The sequence below is a fragment of the Myotis daubentonii genome, chromosome 1 (genome assembly GCF_963259705.1).
Source record: "Myotis daubentonii chromosome 1, mMyoDau2.1, whole genome shotgun sequence".
NCBI classification, from domain to species: Eukaryota; Metazoa; Chordata; class Mammalia; order Chiroptera; family Vespertilionidae; genus Myotis; species Myotis daubentonii.
Genome location: NC_081840.1, coordinates 79,178,788 through 79,190,146, shown reverse-complemented (window position 1 = coordinate 79,190,146; position 11,359 = coordinate 79,178,788). Strand labels below are relative to the sequence as shown.

The following is an 11,359-nucleotide window of genomic DNA, read 5'->3' as shown; positions in this document are numbered from 1 at the left end:
CGCTAGAGAGGTTGCATGGCTTCCTGCAATCTACTTCCAAAGCATAGATCTTTCCAGAATGTTTTCACTGTCCCCAAGAATCCAGACTGTGGATAGACCCATGCCAGCCCTCCCTCACCCCCAACCCTACTCCAGGAAGATAAGCTTCAGGGGCCTGAACCTGATGAGTCAGGGTGTCTGAGGGTAGGCTGGAGATAGGAGCCCAGGAGTATACATTTAACCTGCTACCGATTAGCTGTGTGACCTTGGGCAAGCCCCTTCCCTCTTAGTCTCAGATCCCTCCTTTGTAAATAAGGGAGAAGGGCTAGATTGGTGTTTCCTGACCTTGCCTATGAATCAGAATCATCTGGGTGGTAGAAAGAAAAAGAAACTTGAAAATACAGATTCCTGGGTCCCATCCCAAAGAGCCTACAGGAATTTGAATCCCAGGGAGGATAGGCCTACTAAAGCTCTGGCCCCCAACCCCAACCCAGTTAGGGAGCCTCTGGGGCCCCTTAAATTACCCCCAGCCCCCTACTCTGAGAAGCTCTTTGGGTTACAATGATCCCAGCCACATCCCATCTCTTTCCAACCTCTAAGCCACCTCAGGCCAGGGTAAGCTGCCCCTCCTCTCTCGCCAAAGAGCTCTGGAGCCTGAAGCACTCATCAGTGAGCAGTTTATTATCCATCCACCCGTCCCAGACTCCCAGCACCAGGGCCCGTACACAATCTAGACACAGCCTTCACTCCAGTCAGTCCTCCCACCCAGCCTCCGTCCTCCGTGCTGTCCCTCACTGAGCCTTCCCTGGCAGCACCAGGCCCAGGGGGCCACATCTCAGCTAGGGGAGGAGGAGGGGGGCAGGGGGAAGAGGCAAAAGCTGGGGAAAGAAGAACCAGATTGGCCCCAAGCTTCTGGAACCACCACCCCAGGATGAAGGGAAAGTGGGCAGGGCTGGAGGGGCCAGGAGGCTGGAATTGCCAGGTGATGGTTCAAGCAGGAGGCTCATCTCCAGGAGGTGCTGGGAAGCCACTCAGGTCTCGGCCAATGATTTCACTCACTGTAATGGAGGGACAATGGAGAGATTGGGCTAGGGGCAGCTCCCTTCCTTTTCCAGAGACCCCCAACCCATGCAAGACAGGCTTCAGCCTAAGAAGCCTCTAGGCTCCTCCTCCACTGGGCCTCACTTTCCCCAATATATCTTAACACCTGCTCCCAATCAAATCTGCTCAGCTCCACTCATGTGGGCTCCTGGGCCCCCATCCTAGCCCTCTCCTGCTGGCTCAGCAGCCCGCAATGTCAGGACAATCGCTGTCAGCAGGGCCAGTGATGGGTGTAGTCAGTGGGAGGAAGATGCAAAACATCAAGGTTCTTCATCACCAATCCTGACCACAGTCAGCATGTTTAGGGGGAAGCTGAGGCAAGGGAAAGCATGCCTGACTGAGACCTCAGCAAGCCACTTGCTCCTCTCTGAAATTCAGTGCTTCAATCTGCAAAGGGGGGAGGTATATTAAGTGATCTTGAAAGTACTTGTAACCTGTGATTTTGTGATGTGGAGCAGAGGCAGGAACTCCATGCACCCTTCAGAATTAAGTTAACTGGGTTCATATGGCTACATGCACCACGAACTTGCCTCCTGAGACCCCCTGACTGGTCTCAAGGGATCAAGCTCCAGCCCTCAGCAAACATGCAGAGCAATCTCTTACGCACACTCACACTTGCAGCGGCCAGTTCCACACTCACCTTCCTCCAGCGTGATACCCTGGATAGGGACACTGTCTCGGAAGCCGCTGCCGTTGCCATAGCCACCCCTGGATTTCTCCTGCTCCGGAGTCCCCTCCCCAGGGCCATAGCTTGGCCCTACCTCATTGTACCCCTCAGGAGGTGGGGGGTGGACACCACTCTGGGGAGGGAAGGGGCCTTCCAGCGGTGGGGAGGAAGGCAGTGGAGGCTGGAAAGGGGCTGGAGGAGGGAATGGCAGCCCCAGGGGAAAAGGGGAGGCCCGTCCCCCATAGGGGTCACTGGGAAAGGGCCGAGGAAGGAAGGAGACTGGTGGACGGGCACAGCCTGTGGTACCCCCAGTCTCAGGGAACATCCGAAGGCCAGGTCTATATGATGGTGGGGGCCCCGTTTGGGGGTATAGAGGGGGTGTGCCATAGCTGAAACCTTCTGACAGGTAAGGAGGTTCGTAAGCAGGGTCTTCATGGGGATAAGAGGAGTAGGGGGGCCTGGGGGGTGAGAAGTCCATGTCAGTGCCAAAGGAGGGGCCTGAGGCTGAAGGGAAGCCCCGGAGAGATGAGTCTGGTAGGGGCTCCTCCTTGAAGATCACTGGGTGGATATGAAGCAGGAGGACACACTGGTGAGAAGCCTGGCAGCCCCACCCCCCCACCCCCCCCCCCCCCCACACACACACTGCACACCCTCCATCTACCTTCCCATCCCAAGATCCCTCACGATGAAGGCATGGCGTCCCTCTGCCCTGCCACAGCTCCCCTCACCCCCACACCCCACCGTGGGCTGTCCTAGAGTGTACCAGGCAGGAACTTGAAACTCTGGGTAGGGCTGCGCTTCCTGCGCCCATTGGAGACATAAAAGTAGGCCTGGACGGGCCGGGACACCCGCTTGTTGCTGTACTCAGGGACAGTCAGGGTCAGTGTCACCTGGAAGGAGCAGAGGATAGGCAGGGAGCCCTCAGGAACCTAGGCTCAGCCCAGCCTTTCCAAGGACTGGAACTCCACCTCCTGGATTTTTCCATTTGCTAAGGAGTGAAGTTCATCCCCTAGAGAAGAACCTGCTTCAAGGGGCCAGAATGTGTCCTCTAGAAAAGAACAGGTCACTCCTGGAGTCCCTTCCCCTGGTCAAGGGCCACTCCTGGGAATTCCCTGCCGTCTTCCCCGCCCCGCCCAGATGGTGGGCACCCCAGTGACACTTGTACCTCATTGCTCTGCAACCGGTTCACAGTGGCCTCCTCCTCCCATTGCAGCTTTCCATCTGTGCAGGGGGAACAGACTACTCCAGCCCAGCTCCAGGGCCCCCACCCCAGACCCAGTCCTCTGCCACTTCCCCTCCTGCTAGAGCTGAGGCCAGACTCAGAAGCCCTCTACAAGGCTTCACTCACAAAGAAGCGTGCTGCATGTTTATTCAGTTGAATGGAAAAGGCAGGGTTTTAAACTGTCTATAAGAATAGAGCAGCAAGCTGAGACCAACAGAGATAGCAGGACCAGCCTAGGAACCAAAGGGAGTGGGTGACAAAAGCAACTCTTGAACCCTCCCATCCTGTTCCAAACATCCCCTCCCATGATAGAGTTGGGAGGAAGTTCAAGGATAGGAAAGGGTCCTAGCTTGAAGGAGGGTAATGAGACCTCAAGTCTCATGATCCAGCGCCTCAAAATCTGCTCTATATGAGCACCGGTGCTAGGGCTCTTGGTGGTCAGGGTTGGGAGAGGACAAAGGCCTCAAGCTGGTGGGTGCACCTGGGCCCCTCTGAAGCTCCATCTTGGGGTGTGTCACAGGCTCTCGTAATCATAGCTGTGCTATCAGGCTCATAACTCAGGAGGGACTGAGCGTGGGACTATGAGGGTTACCTCTTCCCTTCTCCTCATCGACCCTATCCACATGGGGTCAATTATCTCAAAACCAACTTCTCCCTGAAAAATGGAATGTGTATTTCTTACACTTGTTACAGCATTACAGATTGCTGTCATGCCCATGAAGCAGAAAGTCCAAGAGGAAGGATAGTCTATCTGCCTGTTTTACAGAGAAGTTAGTTTAGTGGCAGTGCCAGAGTTCTTTCACCCGCCTGTCCCAACTCTTCCCCCCTGCCCTTACCTCCCCAGTGAGCACTCACCGGGGCCCCTCTCGATGAACACCACCTTGGAATCCGGCAGGAAGTTGGAGCCAGTTAGCACTAGCTCCTCTCCTCCTCTCACCGAGCAGGCACTGGGGCTGTAGGCCTCCACCTGGGGCAGCTCCTGGGCCGAGCGCTGGGCTGCAGAGCAGTGCAGGAAAGGCCTGGCTGGACTGCATATGGAGAGGACAGCCTCCTCTGCCCCATGCCCTTGGAATAACTGCCACAGGGCCCTGGAGGAGCCCTCCTCCGTGGCAGACACACAAGTAAACCCACGGAGCCCCGGGGTGGCACACACCATGTAAAGAGACACCCAGGCAGACAGTGAGCAGCAGGGCAGGCCAGAGAGTTATCCAAACAAGTGCACAGAGCCACCGACCGCAGAGGGAGGACAGGGGCACTCTAGTCCATCCCAGAGACAGAGTCAGCAGCAGCGGCAAATTAGAATACTCCTCCCACCATAGAAATGAGGGCTAACTCCTTTGCAGGGCTAACCAGGAAAGCTGGGGCACAGGACACTATGCAGAGGAGATAAGGTGGACAGACAGACACACAGACAAGATGGTCATGGAGACAGAGAGATGGTATGGGGCCTCTTTGCTCACAGCACTCGATGGGCACTGATGCTGTCTGCACAGAGACGACCTTCCCGCTGCCCTGGGGCACGTGTACCCGGAATACCAGCCGCACACGTGTGTTCTTGCGCCCGATATCCGTCTCACCCTTCCGCAGCTCAATGTCTGAATTCCGAAGCTTCAGGATTCCAGCACAGTCAATGCTGAAGGCAAAGAACGGAAGGCAAGCCTTCCCAGCTGAAGCCAGAATGGTAATACCCGCACCCCAAGAGGGAAGCCCCCCCACCCTCTATCCAAAGCCCTGAAGACCTGCTCTGGGAGCCTAGGAGGACTATTTTAACCCAGAGGTGGCCTCTGCAGACTGCTCCCGAGCCCCAAAAGTCCTCTTCTAGATGGTGAGGAAGCCTGAAACTGCTCCTCTGGATGATGTCTAGCTCTCCTGGGAAGAGGAAGCATGGGAAAGACTGGTCCTAAAGCCTGAGGACGGAGGGGGAGTAGAGTGGGAACCTACTTGGCTGCCATGTTGTTCTCAGGAAGCAGGGTCATCTCCAACACCTTGGTGCCACTGACTACAGCTTCATAGCTGGCCGTGGCCACCATCTTGCCGGTGATGCGGTGCACCTGATAGAAGGCATGAGGCCGCAGGTTCCTTTCATCTGCAGTGCCGATGAACATCTGTAGGGTCAGTGGCTTCTCACTGTAGCCTAGGAGCTAGCAGTGGGAGACACAGGCAACACAACTGAAATCTCCGCTGTCTGATCTTTCATCCATCCCAGGGTTTTCAGTCCACCCAAGGGTAAGGCTAGTGAAAGACAAAGGATATCCTGGAAGGGATTCCCAGGGGGGATTGGGCATCTGTTGTGGAGAAAATGTGGCCTGGAGTTCACAGTGTTATTCTTGGAATAAGGCTCAAACTGAGCTGGGCAAAGGGGAAAATCTCCCAAGAGAGACTGGCCCAACTCAATGAAGACAACCTAACTCCCAGTGAACTTTGGCCTCAGCCTAAGCCCTCCCCCACATCTGGCAGGCCATCATTTTCCACAGTAGACATGAGGCTGGTGTCCCCTGGGATGAAGGGAGTGGGGGTGGAGGGATAGAGGAGTAGAAAGTATATCCGGGTCCTTGAAAGGCACCCTTCCTCCCCCAACTCCAGTCTGCCTACAGGGTCACTGCTGAGAGGGAGTGTGGGAAAGGGCAGTGCCACGGGTCTGCACAGCTGGAGCCCATCTGCAGGGATCTGGGACTGGAGAAGAGGAAGTCTATCCGGCCTCTGCCCCTTACCTTGACTACAGGGTGACCACCAGGAGCAGCTTTGACAGCACCTCGGCTGCCCTCTGTCTCATAGTGGGCCCGGTGGTGGGCTCGAGGCTGCACCTCAATCCTCAGCTCCAGCTGCTCGTACTGGCTGGGCAGAGGCCAGTCCAGGGGGGGTAGGGCAGAGGTCCTAGACAGAAGAAAAGAGCACTGATCATCTATAGCCGTGATGACGAACCTATGACACACGTGTCAGAGGTGACACGCGAACTCATTTTTTTGGTTGATTTTTCTTTGTTAAATGGCATTTAAATATATAAAATAAATATCAAAAATATAAGTCTTTATTTTACTATGGTTGCAAATATCAAAACATTTCTATATCTGACACGGCACCAGAGTTAAGTTAGGGTTTTTCAAAATGCTGACACGCTGAGCTCAAAAGGTTCGCCATCACTGATCTATAGCCTCAGACTCTGGTCAGGGCAGCAACGAGTCTCAGCTCCCTGGCATGTGAGGGAGGAGTGGATTTGGGTGTGGGAATAAAATAGTCCAAAAGCCCAGAAGCAGGGTGAGAGGGGAAGGGCCCTCAGAACCCCTCAAGATGAGGGTGTGGAAGATGGCACCGGGCCTGAGGCTCCCTCCTTCCCAGCTCTGAGCACAGGGTCTGAGGTGGCAATGGTTCACTTGGATACAGAGGAACCCAAAGCCCATCCTAATCCTTAGACCTGGATGGGAAAAGAGTCCAGGAAAGAAGCACCATTTCAGACTGAACATGGCCTCGGAGATAAACCCCTTTGTTTTTCAAATAAAGAAACTGAGACCCAGATGTTAGAACATGGTGAGCCAAGCAAGCCAGTGACTGACAGAAGCCAGGACTGAGCATACGCCCTGTCCCAGTCAGTGCCCATTCCACTAGTTGGGGCTGGACAGGTCCAGTCAGGAAACTAGGGGTTATTCCTCTATTGAGCTCCCAGATACCTGAGGCCAGGGGGGACCTCAATTGGTGATGGTCCCCAGGTGATATTTGGCAATGTCTAGAGGCATTTTTTGGTTGTCACACTAGAGGAGGGGGTACTACTAGCATCTAGTGGGTAGAGGTCAGGGATGCTGCTAGACCATCCTACAATGCCCTGCACAGCCTCCACAACAAAGAATTATCCTGTTCAAAATATCAATAGTGCTGAGGGTGAGAAACCCTGCCCTAGGGGAACCAAGGAGAACAGGTGTTAAGGTTTCTTTTCTCGGGAAACTTTCCTGGATAGAGCCAGCTCAACCTGACATCCCAAGATTCAGGATTATTGAAATGGACAGGATTCTTTGAGGGTAAAATGGATAAAAGAATGCAAGAACTGCTTGTTTTAATATGAATTTTTTGTCTTGCAAATATATGCTATTTTAATTCAAATGAGCAGCTATACTTTTAAGGCACAAATTGGGCCTAGAAATTAAAAGTTAGAGAAGGGGGACTTCCTGCTTCCCCGTGTAAGTATGAAATCCAGTCCACAGTCCATGTCCAGACCATGCCAACCCATAACTAGGTGTGGAGGACCCTAGAGCAGCAGTTCTCAACCTGTGGGTCGCGACCCCTTTGGGGCTCGAACGACCCTTTCACAAGGGTCGCCTAAGACCATCGGAAAACACATATATAATTACATATTGTTTTTGTGATGAATCACTATGCTTTAATTATGTTCAATTTGTAACAATGAAATTGGGGGTCACCACAGCATGAGGAACTGTATTAAAGGGTCGAGGCATGAGGAAGGTTGAGAACCACTGACCTAGAGGAATTCCCGCTTTGCCTAAGGGGTGGGGGCGGGGCTTTTTCTTATTGATCCACAGGGAATGATTATCCTTTTGCAAATCATCGGTTTGTAGAAGGGGTATGTTGCTGTTGATTTAATCCTCCCTAAAAGTGGGTAAATGGTAGCAGCCAAGCTGGTTACAGATTCTCTTTTTCAAATGCCAAGGGCACAGAACTAGGACCTTTCTTCAAACTGATCCCTTGACCTGCTCCAAAGTGGAATGGCAGTGGTGCCGGGCACAACCCTCACCTGAAGATGGGGCTGTGTCCCCCAATCCGGGCCTTGGACCAAGCCAGAGGGGAGGGCACTGCCAGGTAGTCCATGCCAGCTCCCTCCTTCCGAGGACCACCTGGAGGAGCTGCAGTCTCCTCTGCTCCCGAAGGCAGCTTCCCGTTGCACGGAGCCGGCTCCTCAGACCGAGGCAGGGTCACCGCCTGCTCACTGGAAGTCCTCCGGGTTTTCTGGGGGATGCTCTCGGCTGGTGGGGCCCCCACATAGTCAAAGGGGCCAGGGGAGCCAGGATCCCGGGCCAGAGGCAGTGGGGGTGGTGGAGGTGGCTCCGACCCCTCTTCTCCCAGGCTGCCCCGGCGGGACAGAGCTGGAGAGGCTGAAGATGGGGTTCCGGAGCTTGAATAGCGCCGTTTGCCACATGGAGAGGCTGGCCGTGGGGAGGCTGGGGAGGGCCCAGGAGCGCTGAGAAGTAGCCAGCTATCTTCTGGTCCCCGGCCTCCAGGGCTTGGACCATACAGGCTCCAGGGATCATCGGGGGTCCATGGCCTAGGGGATGCCCGGGGCGAGGGCAGTGGGGAGCCCAGGCCAAAGCGGGAGGCCGCTTCGTTTAGCTCAGACTCCACCTCATCGCAAGCGGCATACAGGGCGGCCTCATCAGAGGCGTCTGAGAAGAAGCTCCAGGAGGACAGGCTGCTGCTGCCAGGGCTGGGGCTGAAGAAGGGGCCCCCGCCCTGGCCCCCTGCCTCTCGGTAGCCTCCAAAGCCTTCTGGTGGGGGGTAATCCCTGGGAGAGCCGTCCCCCCAGGCATCGGGGTTGTCCTCCAGGGTGGCTGGCGGGTCAGGCGTGGGAGAGATGGAAGTGATGCGGATGCTTGGGCACTCCAGGACACGGCCTCCCCCGGCCCCACCCGAGCCCCCTCCGGGCCCCCCCAGCCTCACCGAACGAGCCGGCTGGCTCTCCCAAGTGCCAGGGGAGGGGGCTGGGCGGGGCGGCGGCGAGTGCATGCCAGGCCGAGGGGGTGGTGGCCGGGGAATGCCAATAGGGGCTGCGCCATAGGGAGGGGGCTCCCCCAGGGCCAGGCGGCAGCATGTCGGAGTGTCCTCTGAGTCCAGTTCTGTCGAAATGGGGAGGGAGGGGGACAGAGAGAGGGATGCCACGGGAGATGGGGAGAGAGAGAAGCAGGTGAGAAGATGTCTGGGTTCCTGGAGAGATCAGCCCCCTTAGTCTTGTATGCCAGCCCCTCCTCAGCATAGAGGGGTCTCTAAGGTGCCCTTCAGAGCCACAAAGACAGAAGCACCGTTGAACCTCGGAAGGGGGAAGAGACGGATCCAGAAGCGCCAAGCCTGTTCCCACACGGAAAACCCCACACTCTGAGCCCCCTGCCCTGGGACCTGGGGCACCAGACCGGGTGGGTCTGAAGGTGAGGGATGTAGGTCGAGAGGGGCTGGAGTGGGGCCTGGAGGCGCGTTTAGAGAGGCGCCCGGCTGGGCTGGGGGCGACTCACACATGAACCCAATTAGTAGCGGTTCCCAAACCCCCAAACGGCGCTGGCAGGAGCCCCAGTTGCTATCGCAACAGTGGCCAGGGAAGAAGGGGGGCGGGGGGCGCGCCAGGGCAGTGGTGACGAGGAGAGGTGGCTCCTCCCTCGCTCCCCCCCCCAATTTGGGGGCGGGGGTGCTGCTCTCCCGGCCCGTGGGTGGGGGGGGGGGCGCGCGCGGCACGGATTCCGTGCGAACGGCGGCCGCCGCCCCCGGCACGGTCCCAGCCATCTGCCTCTTGTTGCGGCCAGACGGGGAGGGGGAGGGGCGCCCCGGCGGGCCCCGAGAGTGCCCGGGGTCCCGGCCCCGGCATCGGGTCCGCCGGCCCCGGGCTCGGTCTGCAAGGGGCACGCTCCGGAGCCCAGCCTTCCTTCCCCGGGGCGGCGCCGGGGGGTCCCGGGATCGCCGCTCCCGCTCGCCCCCGATCCCAGTGACAGTCGGCCCAGCCGAGAGGCGGCGCGCAGCCAGCGGCACCCCCGCCCCCACCCCCGTCACCACCTAAAAAGGAGAAAGTGGTGCCCGGCCCCCGAAGACCTCCACAGAGCCCCCGGCCCCGCGACTCCCTTCAACCTCCGACCCTGTCCTCTCCCGCCCCAGGCTCGCTGCCCCGGGGTCCCCAGACTCAGAATCCCCGGGCCCTTCCCTCTCGGACCCAAGACCCCCTCCCAGCCCCGCACTAACCTTCCCCCGGCCCCCCTGCGCTCAGCGGGGGGGCCTCCTTCTCCTCCCCGAACACCAGCTTAAATTCCAGCTCCTCATCCTCGCAGCTCGCGGCCCCCATGGATCCGGCCGGAGCCCCCCGTCCCGGTCCGGGTGGGAGGGGGCGCTCAGGAGGCTGCCGTCGCTGCGCCCGCGGCTCCCTCCCGCCCCTTGTCTGAGACGCCCCCTCCTCCGCCGCTGCCGCCTCCCTCCGGACGCCCCCTAGTTATTATAGAAACTTTTCCAAACTTTTTTCCCCAAACTTCTTCAAAGCGGCCCCCCCAGCCCGGCCCTGATTGGCTGCCCGGGATGCTCCGGCCCCTCCTCCGGGGATGAGATGGGAAAACCACGCGCCCCTCGTCCTTCCCCACCCTCCCTCTCTCCCTCTGTCCTCCCTCCAGCCCCTCCCCCTCAAGAAAAAAAAAAAGAACAAAACTGAATTGGAAAACGGTCCCTCCAGCGTGGGATGACCACAATGGTGCCGATTGGCCCGCGGTTGTGACAATCACTGCCCGATGCCTGGAGCACTACCACCCCCAACCCCCAACTTAGCTGAAGTTCAGGGGCTCCGGGTCCGAGTGCCTTAAAGAGGCCACATTTGGGGCTCGCGGGGTGGAGGGCCCACGGAGACCTTTTCTTACGTTCTGAAGGAGTTCTGCAGCCACCAACTAGCTAGAAAGGACCCCCTCTCCTCCTCTTTCCCTCCGAGCCTCAGGCCAAGCGGACTGCGGGGTGCAGAGTGGCTGCAGGCTGCTCTGCAGAGCGAAAGGCCCTTCCTTCCAAGTCCCTCGCCTGAGCCCGCCCTGCCTGGGCCTTCGAGAAGCCTTGGCTCAGTCAGAGCAGCCCCTCCACCGGCTGTCTCTCCCCCCACCCCCAGCCCCCCACCCCACCCCAAAAGTGAAGAAACATTCAGCTGTCCTGGAGAACTGTTCATGGGTCCACGGCCCCAGATGGGCGAGGATCCAGGCCGGGCTTTTCCGCTGCCCCTGTCCCAGGCACCCAGAGGGGCCATTAATTAGCCTCCTAGGGACGTCGGCTCCCTCCTCCCTAGAACTGCAGCCTGGAATGAATCTCTGACTCTTTGGCATCCCGCTCCGGCTCTCCTGAAAATCCCGGCCAGGTTTACTAGGGGCCCAGAGCCCGGCGACTCCAAGGGCCCCTAGTAGGACACCTGTCACCTGGGCGGGAGGAGGAAGGAAAACTTGGACTGGATTGTCTAGGAAGGGCCGGCAAGGAAGGGCCCCGGTGTGTGAGAGGGAATTAGGTCCGAAATCCCTGACTCAGACGGCGGAAGGGGTGGGGTGTCACCCCCTCCCCCGCCGCCCCGCGCGGACTGTCCACTTCAAACTTTTCTAACGCGCGATCTTTCATGTAAATCCCTCCGGCTCGGGGCTGCTTCCCCCGTGGCGCCCCCCACCCCCGCACCTAAA

At 58.0% G+C, this 11,359-nt stretch overlaps 1 protein-coding gene across 1 annotated transcript; it reads right to left on the bottom strand.

The window, feature by feature from the left end:
* Nucleotides 1-639: 639 nt before the first annotated feature.
* Nucleotides 640-10,212, bottom strand: NFATC4 (nuclear factor of activated T cells 4). Its single transcript, XM_059709223.1, has 10 exons — nucleotides 9,912-10,212; nucleotides 7,711-8,806; nucleotides 5,681-5,843; nucleotides 4,911-5,110; nucleotides 4,430-4,602; nucleotides 3,825-3,965; nucleotides 2,913-2,968; nucleotides 2,511-2,637; nucleotides 1,721-2,305; nucleotides 640-1,037 (listed from the first exon to the last, which is right to left on the bottom strand). The coding sequence occupies exons 1-10, from the start codon at nucleotides 10,009-10,011 to the stop codon at nucleotides 970-972; spliced, it is 2,709 nt and encodes a 902-aa protein (XP_059565206.1). The 5' UTR covers nucleotides 10,012-10,212; the 3' UTR covers nucleotides 640-969.
* Nucleotides 10,213-11,359: the final 1,147 nt, after the last annotated feature.

Bases quoted from the DNA above. Each gene is read 5' to 3' on its own strand.
- NFATC4 (XM_059709223.1), bottom strand. From the start codon at position 10,011: ATGGGGGCCGCGAGCTGCGAGGATGAGGAGCTGGAATTTAAGCTGGTG. The intron at 5,844-7,710 runs GTGAGGGTTGTG...TCTTCTGTCTAG, and splicing joins GGACACAGCCCCATCTTCAG to GACCTCTGCCCTACCCCCCC. The intron at 3,966-4,429 runs GTGAGCAAAGAG...ACTGCTCTGCAG, and splicing joins ATCAGTGCCCATCGAGTGCT to CCCAGCGCTCGGCCCAGGAG.